Source organism: Phaseolus vulgaris, chromosome 1, assembly GCF_000499845.2.
Source record: "Phaseolus vulgaris cultivar G19833 chromosome 1, P. vulgaris v2.0, whole genome shotgun sequence".
Classification (NCBI taxonomy): Eukaryota; Viridiplantae; Streptophyta; class Magnoliopsida; order Fabales; family Fabaceae; genus Phaseolus; species Phaseolus vulgaris.
In genome coordinates this window covers 48,756,803-48,778,491 of record NC_023759.2, presented here as the reverse complement: position 1 = coordinate 48,778,491, position 21,689 = coordinate 48,756,803, and the positions used below count along the sequence as shown (strand labels likewise).

At 30.9% G+C, this 21,689-nt stretch overlaps 3 protein-coding genes across 3 annotated transcripts; 2 read left to right on the top strand and 1 right to left on the bottom strand.

Annotated features, from left to right (window-relative positions):
- The first annotated feature begins 3,651 nt into the window (after positions 1–3,651).
- Positions 3,652–5,611, top strand: LOC137814986 (aspartic proteinase PCS1-like). Its single transcript, XM_068617974.1, has one exon. It carries the CDS (start codon positions 3,964–3,966, stop codon positions 5,284–5,286), a length of 1,323 nt encoding a protein of 440 aa, XP_068474075.1. The 5' UTR covers positions 3,652–3,963; the 3' UTR covers positions 5,287–5,611.
- A 2,629-nt stretch (positions 5,612–8,240) lies between these two features.
- On the top strand, positions 8,241–12,907 carry LOC137814987 (E3 ubiquitin-protein ligase SDIR1). The gene is made up of 9 exons (XM_068617976.1): positions 8,241–8,524; positions 9,544–9,706; positions 9,852–9,906; positions 10,017–10,069; positions 10,171–10,399; positions 10,566–10,680; positions 11,206–11,251; positions 11,767–11,892; positions 12,560–12,907. Exons 2-9 carry the CDS (start codon positions 9,629–9,631, stop codon positions 12,677–12,679), a joined length of 822 nt encoding a protein of 273 aa, XP_068474077.1. The 5' UTR covers positions 8,241–8,524; positions 9,544–9,628; the 3' UTR covers positions 12,680–12,907.
- A 2,469-nt stretch (positions 12,908–15,376) lies between these two features.
- On the bottom strand, positions 15,377–20,320 carry LOC137814988 (peptidyl-prolyl cis-trans isomerase FKBP20-1). The gene is made up of 6 exons (XM_068617977.1): positions 20,124–20,320; positions 18,943–19,061; positions 16,789–16,922; positions 16,632–16,711; positions 15,820–15,912; positions 15,377–15,705 (listed from the first exon to the last, which is right to left on the bottom strand). The coding sequence occupies exons 2-6, from the start codon at positions 19,049–19,051 to the stop codon at positions 15,555–15,557; spliced, it is 567 nt and encodes a 188-aa protein (XP_068474078.1). The 5' UTR covers positions 19,052–19,061; positions 20,124–20,320; the 3' UTR covers positions 15,377–15,554.
- Between the last annotated feature and the right edge of the window lie 1,369 nt (positions 20,321–21,689).

Here is a 21,689-nt window from a genome sequence, read left to right as displayed (position 1 = left end):
TTCTTAGAAAACATCGAATGATGACTTGTTATTTCCTTGATATTCAATGATAACCCTGTGGAAAATTTATTCAATTTGTATTTTTGAATCCACAACTCTATACAAAACCAATTTTGGTAAATTTTTTTCATTGTGTTTAATTTTCTTAAAAAAATATGGCTAAAACTTGTTTATCTGATAAGAATTTTAGTAGAAAATAAAATAAAAAAGCTTGCGAACTTAAATAGTAAATAAGGGGTAGCAATAGCAATGTCTGAGCTTGTGTCTTCTTTGTCGATTGGTGTATTATTCTAGTGATGCGCCTTTTAAGCATTTTTATTCACCAAATAACAAATAATATATCGTTTTAAAAAATAAGTAGTCAATAATTATATTTATACTTTGATACCATAATCATATTTAATTGTTTTTTATTTTTTATTTATTTATCTCTCAAACACAGAAACCAAGATGGTCTCAGTCATCATCATAGTTAAAATTATGTCTCTTCTTTTTTAGCATTTTTGTGTTTTGTATAAAAAAACTTATGTTCACACGTCACTAGCTCCTTTTTCTCTTTGTTAAATTTCTCTCTCATTGTTATATTTTTTGTTGTTGTTTTTCATCGAAAATTGACGTTTGTGTTTGCATTCAAATTAAGGCCACCTATTGCGTAACAATTTCCTTTTGTCCTCTATTCTCGTGTGCCGTATTTAATAGATTCTTTCTTTTTTTTTGCAGATTATTAAAAATAAAAATCTTATTAAAATTGATGAATTAGGTTTTCTATATTACACTTCAAAAAACGATTAAATATACTTACTGATAAAAAAATCCATATCAATAATGAGATTCAAACTTAAAACTAATATGGTTCTCTTTTAAAGTAAAAATATAAAGTTGCACTGAGTAATTTGTATGTTAAAAATGAATAATTAAATGAATGTAATAATTAAATTATGTTATTAAGTTTTCAAAGATCAAGATTGTAATAGAAAATATTTGCATTTCTCCGGCAAAGTGACAAGAAAATTAGCGGTGAAGCTGATGATGATAACTTGTACTTTTCAACCCTTTTTCCAATTTTTTTCATTAAATTCCAACTTCAAATTCTATGGTGGGGTTTGTTGGCATGGCAACATCTTTCTTAGCCGTTCTTGTTGAAGATAGTTCACAAAGAACAATTTTAGGGTTTTATTAGGGTTTTTGTTCTATGCTTTCAAAAAGATCTTAATTATTTGATTATCACAAAACACATTTTTATAAGGCAACTTTATAGTATAATTTAATAGAGTATCTATCACGCGCATACTTATATAGTTGATTAATAATTTAACACAGATAAGAAATTTAAAGAAAAAGAAGATTGCAGCCATTGTTCTGCTATGAAGACAAAACCACATATGAGAACAAAGAAGATGCCAACATATTCATTTGACCCATAATTGAAATTAAGGTAAGTTTTTGTGTCGGTTTACTTAATGGAATGGCATAAAGCGAGTGGTATTGGAAAATTAATACCAAATATTTGGCCATATGTTACTAGAAAAACAAATTAGTTAGTACTGAAATTTGTGAGTTTGATAGGTTTGGAGATATGGGTATGTCATTATGTGCAAATTTCAAAGGAAAGACCAAAGTTGACTTTGTTGCCCTAATTGAATTTATATTGATTGATACCAATTCTCATCTTAGATTCTATTTTTTTAAAACTCATTCTAATATAAGCATAATATGTATTATTTATGACTGAATATTCATTATGATAATAGAAGATAAATTTAATTTATTTTTTAATAACAATTATGATTGATTAATTAAAACAATCTTAGTTGATAACAATTAAAAAATTGTGTTTGACCTTAGTTAGATCAGATAAAAAATATCGATGATAAATTTTGGCATGAAAAACTTTAGTGACACAAAACACCTTAATAGAGATAAAATGACGTATAACTAATAACACATAACCAAAATTGACTTAACAGTACACATACTAAGTTTTAAGCTACTTTTACTAAAATTGAGTTGAAAATACTCAAACTAAATAAAAGAAAGAACACAAAAAGAATAAACAAATATAAAAAAAATTATGATAAAAATTATTTTTTTTGTACATATAAGTAAATATATAATTCTATAAATTTTAAATTTTCTTATTCAAATAAATTATTTTCTATGCAAGTTTTTTTTTTAAATATCCCATTCTCATTCGGATAGCAAATTTAGTTATAATTGGCATAAATCTTAATCACAATTGCCTACCAAACTGCTAGCTGTAACAAAATTTGAACTTAATCACAAGAGTAGAAGCACCAACCAAATTGTATGATTTTGTGAAAAAAAAAACTATTTTTTTATAATGATTTTTTAGTTCAACAACTCATATTAAGAGTTACATTAATGTCTGATTGAAAATAGAAAAATATTCTTAGTCTTGTGTAGAAGATAGAAAGAAAACAACAATGATTAAAGTGAACAGAAAAAGTTATTAGAAAGGATCACATTCACTTAATTAAAACTGGAGTCATTATGATCATACCATATACAACTCATACACGTAAGTCTCAACCTTTTTATGCCCATAATAATTTTTACTAAAAAAAATCTAACTAATGCCCTTAAATCATTAATTAAAATAGTTTAAAGTAAAAATTATTGCTGTTAAGATATTTTTAATGCATGGATTGTAATTAGATTTAAAATTTAAAACACTAGTCTTGTAAGAATTTTCATAATTTTAAATGTGTCATAAAATTTTAAAAATATTATGAAAAGTTATATTTACATCAAAATGTAGATTTTATAATTTTTTTAATTAGAATAAAATTTTAAAAATGTAAAAAAATATAGCTCTTGGAAATAAGTTTGATAAGTTCTATGCTCTTGAAGTTGAAGTTATTGAAATAGAAACATAATCTCGATTAAAGTGCATAAATTTCAATGTGGTGATGTCTGGAAAAAATCAAATGTTCATAGTCCCAATAAAAGGGAAAAGTCAGTGTCGTCATTAAAATTATAACTAATCATATCAGTTTAGTCAAAGACTGAATCAAAAGACTATTAAACCAGAACTCATCTTAACATCTTCTCGAATCAATCACTTTAATGGTTCATTTCTGGCGACAACTGTGTAACCAAATCTTACTGAACACATAAAAAATTGGTAATATCAGTAAATTATCACCAACTCAACTAACAACCAATCAAAAGCAAGTCCAAATCAAGTTGAACTACATATTGCCCTGAATTGACAAAAAAACAGTAACTCATAGAACATGTAGCCTAATAGGTGTCTCCATCTAGATGCAAATACACAATGAGTTTTAACAGAGTCAAAGGCCACTTTATTATCTCTAAGCTCAACTTTTTTCTCCCGGTTTTCCTAAAACTCTGCTCTTTATGTCTGATTATACCTTCTAAAGTGAAACCTTTTTCCTCAGAAAAGCCCTGCTAGCATCTAACTTTTTTCCTTCTTTTTCTCTGCCTCACCTTTCAAATTAATCATCAACAATAGAATTAATCAACGAGCATCAGTGTTTACAAGAGCTGGTTATGGCCAAAAGATATACTTTACACTAGAGCATAGTACTATAATATAGATAACAGAATGGAGTATGAATGAAAATAATGTAACAACACCATTTTTTAAAAGGCAAGTGTAAAGAAATATGCAGATAAAAATATATTAGCACATCAGTTTATGCAGTCCACACATCTTGAAGGGCCAAAGTGAAAGTTGTACACATTCACCTGCATGTCGTGACATGACACAATTCAAAGTTGAATCCAACTACATAAGAGAATTTCAAGAGTAGAGTAGAGATATAATGTGTGTACCTCTAACACTTTCCCACCACACAACAACAACATAGTGACTGTCTCGCAGGAAACACATCCTTCACCTTTCTCTCTCCCCATTATTTCCATTCAAGTTTGAAGCCTCCAATTTAAGGTAAACCAAATCAATAGACACAACACAACATGGCCTCCAATATCCTCCTCCTCCTGCTCCATCTTCCTCCTCTTACAATTACCCTTTTCACTGTTTTTATCCAAATCCAAACAACAACTTCTTCACCCCAAGGCCCTCTCATATTGCCTCTAATATCCCAGACACTCTCACATGGGTTTGTTTCTGTTCCAACTCCTTCTTCACGTAAGCTCTCATTCCACCACAACGTCACCTTAACCGTTTCACTCACCGTAGGCACGCCCCCACAGAGCGTTACCATGGTCCTCGACACAGGTAGCGAACTCTCGTGGCTCCACTGTAAAAAAAACCAAAACATTAACTCAATCTTCAACCCACAACTCTCTTCCTCCTACACTCCAACACCCTGCACCTCACCTATTTGCACCACCCGGACCCGAGATTTCTCCATACCCGTTTCCTGCGACCCGGCAAAGCTCTGCCACGCCACCGTCTCATACGCTGACGCCACCTCCTTAGAGGGGAACCTCGCCACTGACACGTTCTCCTTATCCGGTTCGGGTCAACCCGGTATTATTTTCGGCTGTATGGACTCCGGGTTCAGCTCCAACACCAAGGAAGATTCCAAAACAACCGGGTTAATGGGCATGAACCGCGGGTCGCTCTCGTTTGTTACGCAAATGGGGTTTCCGAAATTCTCGTACTGCATCTCCAGCCACGATGCCTCCGGCGTGTTACTCTTCGGCGACGCCAAACTCACGTGGCTGGGTCCTTTGAAGTACACGCCGCTGGTGAAGATGAATACCCCATTACCCTACTTCGACCGGGTCGCATACACGGTTCGGTTGGTGGGTATTCGGGTCGGTTCAAAGCCATTGCAGGTGCCGAAGTCAATTTTCGCGCCGGACCATACTGGGGCGGGACAGACAATGGTGGATTCGGGTACCCAATTCACTTTCCTTCTCGGGTCGGTTTACACTGCTCTAAAGAACGAGTTTTTGGAACAGACGAAAGGGGTGCTGACCCTTTTGGAAGATAAAAATTTTGTGTTTGAAGGAGCGATGGATTTGTGTTTTCGGGTCAGAGGGGGTGCTGTGCCGACGGTGCCCGCCGTGACAATGGTGTTTGAGGGGGCGGAGATGGGTGTGTCCGGGGAGAGGCTACTGTATCGAGTGGGTGATGACGCGGCAATGGGAAAAGATGTGTATTGTTTGACGTTTGGGAATTCAGATTTGTTGGGAATTGAGGCTTATGTGATTGGGCACCATCATCAGCAGAACGTGTGGATGGAGTTTGACTTGGTCAACTCAAGAGTTGGATTTGCTGACACAAGGTGTGAACTTGCGAGTCGAAGACTTGGCATGAGTTCTTAGTGTTATGATTCTGCTATAACTGTTCATGATTCATGTACACTGTAGTTATTTTTTCACTGTTTAACGCAACAAATCTATATTAATTACACTAACTCCTGTGCTGATATCAGTTTAGTTGTACTGTTTCTTAGATCCTACTATTTGTTAATGGCAGTGAGAGTTTAGTGAGAGTTTGGTGATTTGTGATGATGAAGTTTTGTTGAGAGGTTTTTCTGTAGAGATGTAGTATTGGTAGGGCATATAATGGTGTAACTTAACGTCACAGTTACTTACAACTAAGTGAACAGAGTTTGGTAAGAATATGTTTTGCGCGCTTTCTATTCAATGGTTTTGGCTTTTGAGTGATTTTAAAGTAATATAACAATGATTTCTAAGGATTACTTTTGTATTTAAAATGATAAAATATTGAAGATAGAATGGAATATAATCGATTAGAAAGTGACCAAATCATTTTAATAGCATGAGTTTTAAAATGTTTTCTTATTTAAAGATATATATCATTTCGGGGCTAGAAAATAATCAAACATTATGTTAATACTTGAAAAAAATAACCACTTTTAGTTTAACTCCATTTAAGGTAGTTTGATAAATATTTAGTCATTTAACTGCTAAATATGAAATAATTAATTACACTAACATATGATCTCTTGTAAAAAAAATTAGTTTCATGCTTTTTAACATTATTTTGAGATCAAGATAATGCTTTTTTTTTTACAGAAATTAATAGTTTCATAATTAAATACTACAATTGTCAACATAAGTTTACATCTCAGATATTTTGATTGAAAAAGAATATAATTATTGATGAATGTTGCACATTTATGGAAATTTTATAAATTTTATGCTTGATTTGGTGGGGAGAATGTCCAAGAACTTCCATTTGGAGAAACAATCCTTGATGATAAAAGAAAAAAAATGGATGATAACTTTTGTTTAAGGAGAATTTACGGAAAAAAAATCATCTCCTGAAATATAAATGATGTTAGGTATTTTTAGTGAGTTTAGTTTAGATTCAAATTTTCCATATTTGATTTAAATTTTCATATTAAAAGTAAAAAACAGTAAATAGTTGTTTCTCGTTTTTCGAATTTTAGATGTGATTTTAAAAACTATAATATATTATAATAGGTATTCATTAAAACATGTATTTAATATTATGAAGGGAAGGATAAAAAAAATGGGTTTGGTACCAAAATAAGATGAAAATATTTAGGGTGTAAAAAAAATTAACAGTTAAGGGTTTTTTTTTTTTATGTCAGACGCATCAGGTGTAATATGAATAAATCATATGGATGCTAGCGTAATTTGATCATTGTAAAATGATCAATATAAAATGATACAATTATATCAAAATGTTAAAAGAAAATGGAAGCTTTAATTTTTTTAGTTGATTTTTAACTCTTGTCAGTTTTTATTATTTTTATAACTATAATTTTATTATATATTTTATTAAAAATTAATAAATAAAGTGATATTACTGTAACATTACGAAGGTAAATCTTATAAACAATATAATATTAAAAAAATAGATTGATATTTATTGATTTATATTTTAAAACCATTAAATTAATTAAACATCAATCAAAATATTTTATATAAGAAACTCAATACACCCCTTTTAACTCAAAATTTTAAGACATTTTTTTTCTGTTATATATTATTTTTCATGTATATCTTCAAATGCGAGTTTCTTCAATATTCATATTTTTGTTCGAGCAATGTGCTTATCTATTTGTATTGTAAAAGATTTTTAATACATGAAATTTTAATATATAATGCAAATTCACCAAATTAGATTATTTTTTCTTGGGAAAACATTGGGTAACTCGGCATCATTAAACTATTAAACTATGAACATTTAATGTAAAAATTAAAAATAATCACTTCTAATCTAAAATTTTAAAACATGTACTATTTCTTATATATTGTTCTTCAAACATGTTCCTACACCACGTGAGACAAATTCACACTTAAATCTTAACAGTAAAATTATTAATAAATACTCTCAAATAATGAAAAAAATTATTAATATTAAAGTTTAAAACATAAAAGAAATTATAAATGACAAGTTAAAATATAAGTTCAATTGGTTTGATGCTATTTTAGTTGATGTTATTATAGATGATCATACATGTCACAACGAAAATAAATAATTAAAAAATTGGTAATTAAATAATTTACTCAAAAATATATTATTGTTGTTATATTATTTAATATTTTAATCTATTAAGTTATGTAGACTTTTTGCTTGAATTACAGTTGGACTTTCTTAATTGATTTTTTTTTTCAAATATTTTAAGTTGATTTGTGTCATAATTGAATCATTTTTTACCCCTTAATTTTTATTAAATTTTCCACCTATTTCGGGTGTTAATATTACTATAAACATCCCTACAAAATATTTTTCTATACGAGAGTAAAACTAAGAAATCATTGTTTTAACTATATACAAAAATATTTATGGTTAAAATGAAAATATATAATTTAGAGAGAGAACTTTGTTATTTTAATTAAACATTTTAAGTTATTTTTTATGTATACATCATATTACTTTGTAATCATCTAAAAAAATTATCTTTTACTAATTTTTTCTTTATCTATTATATACTTTTTTTTATTCTTTACTTCTTTTAATCAATTTTATTCTGCTTATACACGATTTTATTTATTTGTTAAATAAATATTTTTTGATAATAGTCTTACGGAAATTGTAATTAGCATATTATTTAAATTCATCACCACTAAATTGACTAAAATGATTTTAAATAAATAAAAGTATCTTAAAAAAGACGAAGTAAATGTGGTAGAATATGAATGCAAGAGTAAATAATACTATTTTTAAAATTGTTAATTTATTACAGTGTTATTTATTTATTTATTTATTTTATTTTATAATGTGTTTTTTTTATTCGTCCATTACATTACTTATTTTATCTTGTACGTATTTTATTCTTCTTCACTTTTTTATCGCTCTAATTTGTAAAATGTTGAGAATGGACGCATATACGCGAGGATTACCACACACCACAGACTTGACCATTGTTTAACCATAATACAAAAAGATCCAAAAAGAAAAGAAAAAGAGAAAACTATATCACCGTTTCTCGTGATCTTCGGCAAAGAATCGAATCGGGAGGTGAAAGATCCAATTCCGACTGTCTTGTGATCGAAAGCGGATTAACGCTGTTTCCGATCACAACCCCCAATCACATTCAGCTGTCGTTCCTCGCCAATTTCGGTAACCCTCTACCTCTCATTGTCCACGCGATTCCGTTTTCAAATTTTCATCACCTGAAATGTTTTGCCGATTTTGTTGTTGTTGTTATTATTATTATTATGAATGAGCGTTTCTTTCTTGTTACTACTCGATTCAATGTTATCTCGAGATTGAGCTAGGGTTTTTATTTGACGTTGTTGGAGGATTTGCTGTTGGTTTCATTGATGCCGTTAAATGACCACGGCGTAGCGAACGGTTGTGTGGATTCTTGATCGACGTTATATCCTTGATTTGTTTATCTCCATTGGATTGGAATCTTGAAAATTGTGTAATTGTATGTAATGCTTGGAAATGATTTGGCTCCGCGGCTCTGGTGTTTTGTGTTTTCCTGTGGAAAATGGATTTTGAGTTAGTAGTGGAAGCCTAGTGACTGGTTCTGTCGATTTATGTTATCCTTGATTGGAGCCGGTGGATGGTATGACATATATTGGAATGAATGAATCATGTTCTGTTAAGTTTAAAACTGGCAAATTTTCTTTCATGACGTATTTGGGATGATTCTTAATTTTTCACAAATGCTCCATACACTAAATAAACTGAATAACGGAAGCATATTTTAGGATCATGTTCTCTGTGAGAGTGGAAACATTTAAAATGTTCACGGATTACTTTGAAAATTGAAATATGAGTTATTGTGCTTTAGATAGTTATTTATTGTTAAGCAAGATCCAAACTTGGTCCTTTATTATTCCTTTGTAGTAATGTTGTTTTTATGATGAATATTTCCGATAAGTGATAATATTTTATAGCATTGGCCAATTTTAGGGATGATCCTGTTAGGGTCAGGATGTGGTATGTTAGATACCTTCTGTCTGTCTGTCTGCCTCTTTTGATTTATCTGATACTTGATAAAATTATATGGTATTCATGGTAAATTTTCATTCTTCCCCTCCTTTCTGTTCCTATCGAACTTTATTCTTTAGCATTTATCTATTAATTGATTTATTGTCTACTGACCATGGTTTTATTTGATATTTCAGAATATTCAAAGGTTTTAGTTGCTGTTTTTTGTCAACTCTAGCAAACCTGTGAAGTTTTAATTCAAGTTTTCAAACATATAGAGCCATGAGTTTTGTTTTTCGAGGAACGAGAGCAGATCTTGAAAATGGGTTTCCAGGATTTATACCGGAGAGGCGAGCATTGGTATGTACTCATTATCTGCACCTGTATAAATTTTTTGATGGAGCTAACACGTGCGATGCTTTATTGTTTCTGTGTTTTCTTGTTCTATGAATAAAACATCAACTGAAAGTCTAAAACTTCATACTGATTCCAATATTTTATCCAGCGTGTCCATGCAGCACGTCCTAGTAATTCCAATTCACTCACTTTTCTCGTGACAGGTTTGTTGTTACATTATGTTTTCTTCATCACTTTCTCTTTTAATATTTTATTTTTCCCAATAGATTTTCCTTCAATGTCCCATTTATGTCTTATTGTTTATATGTTTCAGTTCTTCTGTTATTCATGATACTGAACTCTCACCAGATGTCCCCAAATTTTCTGGTAAGGTCCTGTAGTATGTAAAGTAGGCATGCAAGTTTTTCAATGAAAAAAATGACATTAATTTATCCATTTGGTTTATAAGTTCTTATCTCTACTTGTAGCTTTGGCTGGTGCTTGGTGTTTTCTTGATGGCAACAATGTTGAGGATGTATGCAACATGTCAACAGCTTCAAGCACAGGGCCAAGCTCATGCAGCAGCAGCCAGTGGCATTCTTGGCCACACGGAACTGAGGTTGCATATGCCACCATCAATAGCACTTGCAAGTCGAGGGCGTCTGCAGGGTCTCAGACTTCAGCTTGCACTTCTTGACCGGGAGTTTGATGATCTTGGTTTGTTGTTATTTTCAGTCGTTTGTGATATAAATTGCTACTTTGCTACTCATAAATTTTTTAGAACTTTCTGAAAATGATCTCTAGTATAGTAAATTTTTGTTTTTTAATCTCTTCAGATGTTTCATATAGTATATTGAATACAGATTTTTCTTTCCAATCTCAGATTATGAAACTTTGAGAGCTTTGGATTCAGATAATGTTTCTACTGCACCTTCCATGACCGAGGAAGAGATAAATGCTCTTCCAGTCCACAAATATAAGGTTGCCGGTCCCCAGAGGTAATTAATCAATCAGATCTGTTATTATGTTCTCCCTTCAAATGGATATTAATATTTTATACTAACAGCTCTTGTCTGTGTGATGCGGCAAAAAATACTGCTCTCTATTGCATGTTATTAATCAAATATTTCAAATATGTGGATACATTTGAGGGTAAGAGTGTAATGATAATATAAAAAAAGGCCATGTTGAAATTATGATAGCTCTGATTATGAATAATATATTCTGAATGATGACAAGGAAGCACTGGTATTTCAGTGCCATGCTATTTGGGATGCTTATGATTATTGTGTATTACCATATTTTATATGATTATTGAAGACAACCTTAAACCATATTTTCTTTATTAGCTGTTGACATGTGAAAATGTCCTGTCCAGTACAATTTTGTCTGCCAGTTATTAGTATTAACTTGAAATTCTAATTGAAATGGGAATTTACATCCTCATTTAGAGATAGCGTATATATGCAAAGTAAATAAATTTAGTATTTGATTATTTGACAAGAAGCTGCTTTTGCTTACAGTGGTGGTTCCTCAATGCAACAAGCATCATCCTCCACTTCTGTTGAGGTATTGTCTACATTTGGGCCTTACTTTTTCCTCCATCCATGTGGCCTAAACAAGTGAATTTCAAAGTTTCTCATGATAACTTCATTGATTCCTTGGGTGCATTTTCTACTTGTTTTTCTTGTAATTTTCCTATGATATTCTTGACAGTATGGGAAAGTGCTGTCACTGCTCATGCTGATGTGTTATTCTGTGGATAGCATTGTATCACTTTACATCATTATTATTTGTCTATTCATTGCAATTCTTTTTGGTGATTTAAATGACTAAAGGATCATATGAATATGCAACGTCTACATTGTAAGTCTTTGTTTTGTCTGTAGAGTACAGACATGATTCACTGTAAAACATTATGGCATTTTTTGGTCGTTGTAGCCCATCTCACTTGAGGGCAAAGACATGGTTATCATTGTTGTTCTACATTGTTATCTTTTCCTTTCGGTCAAATTGTAGAATTTTTGTTTTATGAGCTGCTAGTGTGTTGATCTACATGTTTCATTCTTTTTCATTTGTGGCAGAAGAAGCAAGATAATTCAGGTGCTGTTGGGAGCATGAAAGCCTCTGACGATGAGCTCACTTGCAGTGTATGCTTGGAGCAAGTTAATGTTGGTGAAGTACTGCGTAGCTTACCTTGCTTGCATCAGGTTTGTTTCATAACTTAGTAATCTGTAACTTTTGGTCTAGTAGCTTTTCATGTTGTTTGATGATTCATTGTGTCATTTCATATCTGCTATTGTCATCTGATTCTCTTATATATAGAAGTAAAAAAGGTTAGAGTCATTTTGAATTTATGAGAAGAAAGAAAGGTTTTTCTTATATCTAAATTAACACCATTTTCTAAGTAAAATGTGGTTGAAATCCTGTCAATTTCAGCTATTGACTTGGATTTGTAGGTTGTTGCTTATATTGTGAAAACTTCCGTTGATGTGGATTTCCGTTATGAATTTGAGCATTTAACGTTGTGTATCCATGGGAGAAGCACCTGCAATACATTTTATGTAATATATGCTTTGATACAATTATATCATGCCAGTGATAGTTTTCTCCAATTTAAAATCTGAACACATTTAAAGAAGTGTAACATGTTTTAAACATTATCTTTTGGTAGTAGTGAAGCAAAACATCTGCAATTTTAGGAAAGTAAATATCAGTACGAGCATGTTTGATAAACATTTGTGTTATTTATTTAGGGACATTTGTTGACTATTCTCTTGACAAAGAATTCTACATGCACTGAAATGATAGTTGATATTCTGTATTAATCTCGTTTTAATGATTCTGAGACCTTGTTTATGTTTTTATGTTTTGAAGTTTCACGCTAGTTGCATCGATCCATGGCTGCGCCAACAAGGTACATGCCCTGTATGTAAATTTCGAGCTGGATCTGGGTGGAGTGACAATGGACATAATGATATCGCAGACATGGTTTGAATACATCGTCTAATTTTTATTTATGGACGTGTGATTAAAATCTACAGCAGTAACTTAGTGTCGTGATGTATCAAAAGTAGTAGTTTTTAACTAGTATTGGTGTAATTACCCCCTGACGTGTAGGGATCAGAAGAACGGCAGAATACCGTGTAACAACTATTCTACTTATATTTCTTCGGCGTCTGTGCTTAACCCAGCGCCATCTGCACAATTTTTTCTTTACTGCTACCATACCTCTCTTCCCCTCCCATTTTTGTGTCTCGCAGTGCTTAAATATCAATTCAACCAGGATACTGATACTGCGTTATAAGGGACAAACAAGGTAATTTATTTTATTCATCCTATTTCTCTAATTTATAATGAACAGGATCTTATAAGGTTTTTATGTATAAACTAAAACATAAAATATTTATTAGATTTTTTATTTTCTTTTTATATCACAATAAATTTATTATAAAAATTAATGAAATATAAAGTGACAGCGGGAGTATAAATATTATTTAAGATTAATAATAAATAACTCATGATGTTTACTTGTACTTGTTACCTTACCAAGTCATCTGTTCAGCCAGCCATGCCTAGTTCAAGGTTATTTCTTCCTTCCTACACGAGGAACCTCTCCAGGGACCCCTAAAATAACCATATGAATATGAAATGACGATTTCAATGAACTTTTAGAGGGTGATTAATTTTATAAGGATTTTGAAATGCTTTAAGAAAAACTGTAAACAAATGAAATTTTAGGAATTTGATTATTTAAAATAATCTGAATTTGAAATTCTTCATGAGTTTTTTTGTTTCATTGTTGTGTCCATGACTTTGTTTAGAGGGGAAAATTATCGGTTTGGAAGAGACTAATTTTTTTGACTAATGTTGGTCATTTCTTTTAAATTAAAATTGTGATTATATTTTTATCGGTATCAGACAAAAAAAAATATTTTATTGGAGGTTGTTCAAAGTTATTAATTAACGTATTATTTCTCCATTGACTTTAGTAAGAGTTTTATCATATAATGTTAGAGTTGTATCGATAATTATACTTATTTTTTATCCAATATAAGTCATTTATTTTTCAATTACGTTGATAAGAGTTTTTTTCCGTTGATTTTGTTGAGATTATTTTTCCATTTATGTGAACTAAGGTTATTTCTCTATCAACAATGGTAAGAGTTTTTTAGGTCAATGTTGCCAGAATTCTTGTTTGATGGATGTTAGATTTTTTTAATTGTCGTCTTTAGTTGTTATTTTTTGGTTGATATTTGTGGGGTTTCTTGGTTGATATTGTTAATGTAAATTTTTCTCCAAAGTTGGTAAAGTTTATTTTTATAATGTTTAATGGACAGTTTCAACAAACTTTGACAAGGGTTATTTTAGTCAATATTAATTAAGAACTTGTTTATACGGTTAAAAGGTAAGTAAAAAGATTGACTAATTATGTTGGAAAAATTGTGACCTATTTTTATCCATTATTAATTTTTTTATATTCTGTAATAAATTAAATAAAAAATTAAAATATAATAAATTTGAATTATTTTATTCAAATGAAATACTTTATAAAATGAATCAATTCGAAATGAAAAACAAATAAAATTTAGTAGATTTGAATTCTAGGAAAACTATATATATTCCTATCCAAACACGTGGTAAATATTTTAAATATTTTGTTGCATAAATTTAACAGTCTTCTAGAAAAACTAATTAAAAAAAAGGATAACACTCTTTTAGAAAGACCATTTTGTAACATCTCATTATGAGATTTATCGTCATATAATGACTTTTTGGAAATCGTTTACATTTTGAAATAGATTTTCAAGAAAAGGTGTTAAATTCCTTTTAGAATGGTCTATGCATGTCGTACGTGCATAAATCGAAAGAACATTGAAAAGAGCTTTCCAGAAATAACCTTCCGGCTTTAATTATATATTTTCTAGAAACCCATTTGAGAATAATATTTTCAAAATGATAATAAATTATTTCCAAAATAACCTTTCGGAAAAAAATAATATGGCCTTTATCAATTACGATATGATAATTGTAGGATGGAGTAAAATTGTTTCTAAAATGATCTTTTCGGAAGAGTGTTAAATTTGTTATAAAATGATCTTTCACAGATTTTTTTTTCGTATAGGTTGCATTAGTTTTTCTTTGTTAAAAGGAAAAACAATTATTCTTTGCCAAAATTCTCTTTAGATGCATATGCAAAATATATTTTAAAAATAAATTAAACCAAAGGTGCAGATACAAGATGACACACAAGCCACAACATATCACATCACAGAAAAAATTAGGTATCCAACGCCAATTAAGGCAGAGAACTCTGAGAGAATTATTAAAGAATTAAGTGTTAAGTATCTGCTAAAGAATTTCTAGTGTTGCTAAATATCTATCTATAAAAAATGCTAAGAACGCAACTACTCTTATGAACACACTTCTTTTTATTGGTTAAAATTATTTAAAATCACAAAAAATGTGTAGTTTCCATATCTTGTTTAATGTTTCTATATCATGGTTTTAAAGTTTTCAATAATTTTAACTCACGAACACTTCTTAATATCTCTATATTCTAAGTTCTCCTCACTGCCCAACTTAGCTACGTCTCTACCTTCAACCACCCTTCGTTGCAAGTAACTCAACCATGGCTGTAGCCTGTATTCAGAAGGAATGAAATAGGGTGTCTATGTTGTTGCTAGCTGCTGATTACCTAGCATCTTACCAAACATCATATTTATGTTGTCTGGATGGACAAAACCAATTATTTATACATCGTTTAGGATTGGCCAAAGGGTAAGTGAGATGCTGAATAGTAGATAATACATAACTATTTGATTTGATTGTCACCAAAATATATCAAAGTTGTGTAGATGTTTATGAGACCCTACTTTGCTTTACCTTTACCCTTTCCCTGACCTTTTTTCGCTCCTAACTTGGCTTGCACACGTGCAGCAGCAGCTGCTTTTGCTTCTTCTCTCTTCTTCTTCTCTTCCTCTTTGACAGCAGCAGCTAGCTCTCTCTGCTTCTTCAGCTCGCTGTTTTTTTTTTCATCACAAGATATCATATTGTTGGTAATTTCTAGTGAAAGGAGACATCCAAAACAAACTGAAGCATATGTATTTGGTAAAATGTTAAAAAAAGTTACTTACTCAAGCCTGGCCCTCTCCTCTGAAACACTTCCCAAACTGGAGCCCTTCCTTGGCCGACAGGCAACTAACTCAACTTCAAAAACAAGTGTTGCTCTGCAAGGTAAATGAAAAATTCTAAATTTGAAGTCACTGGTAAACGCATGTTCTTGTGGCTAAAGTGAAAGTGGATTAGTAGAATGGGGAGCAAGGCAAAGCTTCAAAGAGTTACAGCATGATTTCATCTAATAGTTATATAAAGATAATTTGGTGCTACAAAACTCTCACTACAGATGGGACTAGGTAAGTGTTCGATCGACCCACCACGCAAGAGAAGGAAGCCTTGCGAGGAGAGAAATAGAGTGAATAGAAATAAAAAAAAATAAAATGAAATAATTTAGATATAAAATGAAAATTAAAAATGTTTAGTTGAAGAGAAATAGATAATAGATGGTAAGAGAAATAGAGAAATGAGTAGAAATAAATGATAAATAGCTCGGTAGATCTTAACATTTTTAATTTATTTCCATCTTATTTCTCTTCTTTTAAACACTCTAACTTTATTTCCGTTCACCCTCCACCCCTAATTTCTCACCTACCAAATGCATTACAAAGGCTGATTTCATGACATGATAATTCAATAATTGAAAACACTTGGAACACTGATAGAATTGTATCCCAGGTTGTTTTTCGGTTTATACCTTTTAAAGAGTAAAAATGTATTGACAAATGCATGTTCTCAGCTTTCTCATTTTTCTAAGGAACATCTTTCATTTTTAAACTTTTTTGTTAAACAATTATGTTTCCTAACAATAATTGTGGCATGGGAATAGTACTCTGGAGGGATATCTGGAGGAGATCCCGCACTGCCATATGCATATTCTGGTTTGCAGGTTATTTTTGCAACTTCTCCGACCTAGCAAGATTAGCAGATAAATATCAGATAAAACCATTATCTAAATACATTTTCATCAAAAGTATGCTTTATTAGACCTTCATGGTTTTGACTGCAATTTCCCAAGCCTTGATAACATTGCCCTTTCCAAGCTCAAAAGAGAAGATAGTGTTATCTTCATGTGTTGTGTCAAAAACTTCACCGGTATCAGCAAGTGTGCCTTCATAATGAACTGATCAACACAAACAACATTGAAATGAGAACCAGAAAAATCAAGCATTTCATGAAAATAAACTTTAAACACTCTAACATAGAGAATCAAAACTTATAGTTAGTTTAGATAAACTTCTCATAGGCCAAAAAATTAGAACGAAACAAGGTGAAAAATGAATCAATCTTCTTGCACAATTAAAATTAACTTGTACACATAAGCTTTTTAAAAAACACGCTCCTTTATATTCTCCAATATCCATAAGTACATATCAACTTGTAACTTGTTTCGTAAGTTAGAAATCAAACATGTCCAACTGATAATTAGGAATATTCTCCATTGTTAAGTTTTCTTATATTATACTTTGAATGATTATAAATAAAGAACTTACGTGTGATTATACACACAATTCACAACAGAGAAACTTTTTATGGTATCATAGCTACTTTTTTCTTTTTTTTCCCTTCCTTTTTGGATTCAGTCACTGTTCACATGAACCATTGCAACCCTCCACACATCACTGTCCATCAAAGTCACCTCTCTCAAACGATCACCACTGTGCAAGAATTGTTGCCTAACAGTGCAGCATACGCTGCCTCTCTCTGACGCGTCCATCTCATGTGCCACCCTCAGATCAAAACAGTCAATTTTTCATGGTATTATAGCACCTCCCTGTAATGTATCTCCTTTGGCAAACCACTTTTAGGCTTTTGAAACTATTTGACTCCATGGCTTCTTCTGACTTGGTACCATGTGATGTGACTTTCACCTATGTACCACTGATCCCACTGCTATCCAGATATTTGACTACTATAAATCTCAGTGCTGAGTAATCTTGTTGGAAGCAAATTGATGCCTCTTTATGTAGCTTCATGTGGTTCTCTTTTGGCCCAATCTTCAGGCATAGTACTAAGCCTTTACGGCCTGCTATGATGTATGGATGAAGGCCAAGAAAGTTTATTCAAAACAATGTCCATTGTTTCTCTATAGTGTACTTCCTGACTTGAACATCAAGTTAGAGAACATGAACATGCAGACATATCTTGGAAAGCTTGATCATTTGAGAGCAAAATATTATACTCTCATGTCCTTCACTTCTTTTGTACAAACATTCTACAAATAACGCAGTCAATTTTTCAAGATACTTGCTCTTGTCGAACTTCCATCAAACCTTGAGCCTATTCGTAATCAATTTGCAGACATGCTCACTAAATTCCTAAAGAGCTCTCATATTGACCACATTTTTAACAAACCCATGACATGTATGCTCCAGCTTGAGGGGGAATGTAAACTTTGATCTTTGAAATTAGGGAAATATGTACAAGTACAACCAATAATTAGAGATATTCTACATAGTTAGTCATTTTAAGGTTTCCCTATATTATACTTTGAATGATTATAAGTATAGGATTTACTAGTGTGATTATACACACCATTCACAATAATAGAGAAACACTTTATATCTAAATGGAAAACTTACCATAAGCTAGAGACAAATCCAAATTGGGCCTTAATATCTAAACTTTTCCTTGTAAGTATCCTAATATCCTACAATTCCGATCCACTGTGTAATAGTCCAACATGATCTTTCCATAATAGTCTCAAATAGATGGACCTGGACTCAAAGATACTCATGAAGATAATTACAGTTTCACATTTAAGGGGAAATTTTAACATCCAAGTAAATTATAGCAAGTGTAATGTATGTGTTCTCATGTATTTTAGAATTGAGACCATGCATGAAGACAATATAATAAGCTTTTGAAAATAGCATTATATGATTGGTTAATGCATAACAGACAAGAGATGTTCCTTTTTATTCTAATAAGAAGGTCTATATATAATTAATGATTGGAATGACTTCTTCAGCACCTTAAAAGCCACGAGTCACTTTACTAGATAAAAATTACAAAAGTATGACTGATTGTGTAGGAAAACTCTAAAGGTGTTGAGTATATTGCATCTTGCTTTGAGACTACAATGTCCTGTAGTCCACTACTAGACAAGTTCCAAAATATTCCCCATGCCAGTACAAACATACCATCAACAAGAGGAAAATTTTCTGTTGGACCAACAGCGTCAGCTTTGCTTTTTCTCAAAATGGTCTTAATGACTCCTCCATCACTGGTCAAATCAATTGCATCACCCATTGTTTGCACTCTGTTAATAAGACAAAAAAGCTAAGAAACGTAAACATGGATAAATGGAACAATGCCATGCACCTCACAAGGTTGTATTAAAAATCAAGCCATCAAACTTCTCAGAACAAATAGAATTAAATTCAAACAACCTGATCAGAAAACACAAGCATGACCAAAAAATTTAAAATTTAATGACCAAAGTCACCAAGTTTTTGATCAGTTATCAGTTAACTTTATATCTTAAGAAGAACTAAACTAGTGGTGATCCCTCTCAATCTTTGAAAATGTAACAGTCATTACAATTACAAAACTTTCTGTATGTCCAAATGTTATTGGAAGGAAAGTCAATCAATTTCATAACTGCGCAAAAGAACATGCATAAAACAATTGATCATGAAATATCTTTTAGCCGCATCGTGAAATTGTGAAAACTAAATAGTAGAGCTCAGATGAACCAGTCTAGATCCAAAGCTCAAGGACAGTATTCAATTACTATCTTCAGTTGTCTGAATGTAATTGCCATTGCAGTATAGATGCTAAATTACCAAGTTTATGATGCATTGCTGTAACTATTTTTGTATGGGGATTAGGGAAATTGGGGGGAAATGTTGGAAAAGGGCCCAAAATTTCCTTATACCCTCCCTGGTAAGATAAACAGTCTATAAAAAGGTTCAATATATTCTCAGTACAGAAGTACATGCAAAATAATAATATGAAATGAAAATTTAAACTATAAAACAAAGTACTCACTAAACATCAGTCACACAAAAAAACAATCAACAACATTTACCATGATAAATTAAATCAAATCACGAAATTTAGATTCCATTTCATTTTTCAGCAATCTATTCCCAACACAATACCATTAGAAAAACAACAGTCCAATTCTCAATAAAACAACAAGGATAACAAAAATTCAAGTTCTCCATTTTCAGAACCTTCAAATCTGCAATCTTTTGCCAAGTTTTCACAAGACCCATTATGCATACACTTAAAAAGATTTTGAATTTTTCCAAAAACCCTCACAAATTGATTCGGAAGCAACGAAAGAGTGGAACGAAATGAATCGAGAGAAACTAACCCTTTTTTAGGTGAACGGAAGAACGAAGCTAGTGAACGGTGTAGTTGATGAAAGCGCCGAATTTGGAGTGGCCATGCGTTTGAAGAAACTCTTCTCCTTCAGAGGTTTTAAGAATAAATGCCACAGCACAATCATACCCACGCGCAAACCAAGCGTGGTTTACACTGCTTGTCAAATTGCCTTGCGCGTGTTTTACACATTCAAGAAAGAGAATGGGGGAGTTAAATATTAAGTGTAGTTGTCTTAGTGAATGAGCATATTTTCATCATCAAATAACCATGAATATACCTAACAGTAATTTATTTAGAATTTTAAATAATTTAGTAATTTTATTTATTTTTAAATTTTTTAAATATAATATTAATAATTTAAACAAATATTTATTTTATATTTTTATTTAAATAATTTATAATTTATATTTATATTTATTTAAAATTTAACAATTTAAATTTTTTATTTATATAAAATATATGTGCCAAAATTTGTAAAATACTTTTACATAAATTTAATTTATTTACTACCTCAAATCTATTTTCAAATACTTTATAACTTTCATGAAAATGGTTATAATATATATAAAAAGTTTTCATGTTAGACATTGTTACTTGACATCTCAACTAGGATGACACCTCAAGTAATAATAATCATTTGTCATCACATGAAAAACCTATTACATACTTATTGTTATAGTGAAGAAAAACGTGTTTTAGCAGAAGGATTAATATATAAAAGATTTTTGGAAAGCAATTAAGCCTAACAAAATGCAAGATTGAGTATCACAATATGGTATTAGAGGTTATTGGTTTTTTACAACTGATTATTGTTATTTGAGGTAATAGAAACCTTGGTTACTAATTAGATATCAATTTAAAAATTAAATAATTGTTAGTTAAAACCTTGGTTATTAATTAAATATCAATTTAAAAACTATTTAACAATAATAAAAACTAATTTATAAATCATTTTGTTTAGTTTCTAAAATGATATGTAATTTAATTACTATTGCAACTAATTATTTTGGTCTCTATTTCATGTTTTTATGATAATAATTCTAATAAAGTTAATGTTTCTCGGTTACACCATCCATATATTCAACATCCCTAGTTCAAAATCAATAATCAATGCTCATAGTTTCTTAACGTCAACTATATCATAAAATAATTCAACTCATTTATACTATCATTTAAACACTTCCAATATCAATTAATACACATTCAATTACTATATTCACATCACAAACAACATAAAATCTAACATTTTACAACCTCAAATAAAATACATTATATCACTCATTCAATCATTCCAACATCTAATTTCAAATAACACTATTTTACTCATAAACAATCAATCCTCCAAACAAATTTTGGAACTCATGACTACACCATCCCCACATCCAAGTCTTTTTAATTTAGGATTCTATTGAAAATTTAAATTAGTTTTTCTTACCTGAGTTTGAGTAGGTGCTCACAAAGAACTCTAAACAACTACATCACAAAGACTAATCTAAATATATTACTAGGACCTCTGAGTTAATATAGACTAATTCTAAAGCTAAAAGCATCACAT